The sequence below is a fragment of the Etheostoma spectabile genome, chromosome 4 (assembly GCF_008692095.1).
Source record: "Etheostoma spectabile isolate EspeVRDwgs_2016 chromosome 4, UIUC_Espe_1.0, whole genome shotgun sequence".
Taxonomy (NCBI): domain Eukaryota; kingdom Metazoa; phylum Chordata; class Actinopteri; order Perciformes; family Percidae; genus Etheostoma; species Etheostoma spectabile.
Window position 1 is genome coordinate 36,850,835 of NC_045736.1, and position 2,163 is coordinate 36,852,997.

At 42.9% G+C, this 2,163-nt stretch overlaps 1 protein-coding gene across 2 annotated transcripts in view; it reads left to right on the plus strand.

The window, feature by feature from the left end:
• Positions 1–1,554, plus strand: part of rem1 (RAS (RAD and GEM)-like GTP-binding 1) — a 12,735-nt gene extending 11,181 nt beyond the window's left edge. Inside the window, exons 4-5 of one of the 2 annotated variants that reach the window (XM_032514806.1) lie at positions 585–815; positions 902–1,200. In XM_032514806.1, coding sequence (XP_032370697.1) covers positions 585–815; positions 902–973 — 303 coding nt within the window. In that variant the 3' untranslated portion in view covers positions 974–1,200. Of the gene's footprint in view, positions 1–584; positions 816–901 lie in introns of both variants that reach the window. The other variant, XM_032514805.1, reaches the window with a different exon arrangement.
• Positions 1,555–2,163: the final 609 nt, after the last annotated feature.

Below are 2,163 nucleotides of genomic sequence, written 5' to 3' on the forward strand. Positions count from 1 at the left end.
TGTGTGTGTGTGTGTGTGTGTGTAAATGCTTTTTGACCTGAGATCTTATTTTCAATTGGATAAATGCTATGGAAATGTTCTGGAAAACCAGTCATCTTTAAGTGTAAAAGTTATTGAACTTTTATAACAATAAATCAGAGTACGGAAGACGCATGCTGTTTTTTTATTTTGTTTTTCAAAAGTAAAATTATATAAAAATGGGTGTCTAGAAGGAATATGGTCAACTTTCCATACAGTTAGATCACAGCTCGTGACTGGCAAACAATTGTTGCTGCTAACCTTCCTGTTGCTCTTTCACAATAAATGCCTAGGGGTTCACCGTGGAAAGGCTTTTATTGTGGAACAGCAGCACAGTTTATAAAAATAGTATCTACAGAGCAACATATTTTACTGAAGCTCTGACAGAACAACAATTAAATGCAGATTAAAAAAACAGAAAGGAAAGATTAAGATTGTGTGGAAGATTAAAATAGGAACTGGAACATAGTAGATTATTATTGGCATTTCTAAAGTAGCTCTTAAATCTGGATTCAGATAAAATGAAGATGTTCCTTACCCTACGTCTGTGTCTCTGTTTCTCTCAGGAGGAAGAGGGCGACTGCTCTCGGGACGACTGTCTGAAAGTCGGGAGTGCTTACGTCATCGTCTACTCCGTCACCGACCGCTCTAGCTTCGACGCCGCCGCCGAGCTCCGTATCACCCTGCGACGCACCCGCCAGGCCGAAAACCTTCCCATCATTCTCGTGGGCAACAAGAGCGACTTGGTCCGGTCTAGAGAAGTCGCAGTGGAAGGTGGGGGTCTGAGGTCACAGTGGGTACATACACACGCATGTCGATACATACAACAAATTGATCATGTTGACTGATGCTATGATAATGATGTATTGTCTTTGTTTCCCAGAGGGCCGAGCTTGTGCCGTGGTGTTTGACTGCAAGTTCATCGAGACGTCGGCATCTCTGCAGCACAACGTGACCGAGCTGTTCGAGGGCGTGATCCGACAGATCCGCCTCCGCCGGGACGGCGGCGAGGCCGTCCAGCGCCGATGCTCCATCTACAAGCGCAAAGAGAGTCTCACTCAGAAGGCTCGGCGCTTCCTGGACCGACTGGTGGCACGCAACAACCAGCGCATGGCGGTCAAAGTGCGCTCCAAGAGCTGCCACGACCTGGCCGTCCTCTAAGGACATGTGTCTACCAGAAATGTCAGGTTGGAGCTTCTTTGGCTTAGTGAAGCTCTCTCGGTTTGTTATATCGGGGACGATGGCGTTCAGCAATTCAACAACAAAGATCAACAACAAAAAGAGTCAGCAGACTGTTAGCCTACGTACATCACTGTGATCACTGTGAACAATTCTATTTCCTGTTTGAGCATTTGGTCTCACAATGTTTGTGACTTTGCCTCAAAAAACTGACTGTGTGTGTGTGTGTGTGCGCGCGTGTGTGTGTGTACACATCAGGATGTCCGGTAGTTTCCACTGTGTACTCTGTTCTGTTTCTTGAGGTTTCAACAGTTTTCAGTTCAACACTGTGCAGAATAAAGTCTTAAAGAAACAGTCCTTTCAAATCCTGTTTTACAGACGTCTAATACACATGGCCAACACTATAACATGAATATGGTTTTTATTTCAGTTCAGTGTATTTCAAAAAAGACACTATGTACAAATAGTTTGTAAGGTATGTGAACAAACTACTGTGGCTAACTAGCTCACTACACAGGGGAAACACTTTTTAATTCAACGTAATTTACATCACGATCATATTACACTGAAAGCTAATATTTTGTCACTGGCAACCTACACGTGTCATCTGTCAAATAGGGGACAAAGGAAACAGCATGGGTGGGACTTAAACATACCACATAAGCCATATAAACTTCCCACAACTTTAATATTTTACTATATATTGTGAATGGTACTTCCAAAAGCTGTTGTTTAAGGTAGATTGTTGCATGGATGTCCGTCTTTGTGAATGTCTGTGAACAACTCCTTGCCCTTATTGTGAAGCGCGTATGAAGCGGTTATTGGAATATCATGCGCTGTGAATGAGTCGGCCATTGTTATAGCTATAACAGTAGGTTTTTCCATTTATATCATGTTTCTATTGTGGAAAATGTCATTTCACTAGGTTTTTAAGTGGGATAGACCACTTGACATTCAAATAACGCC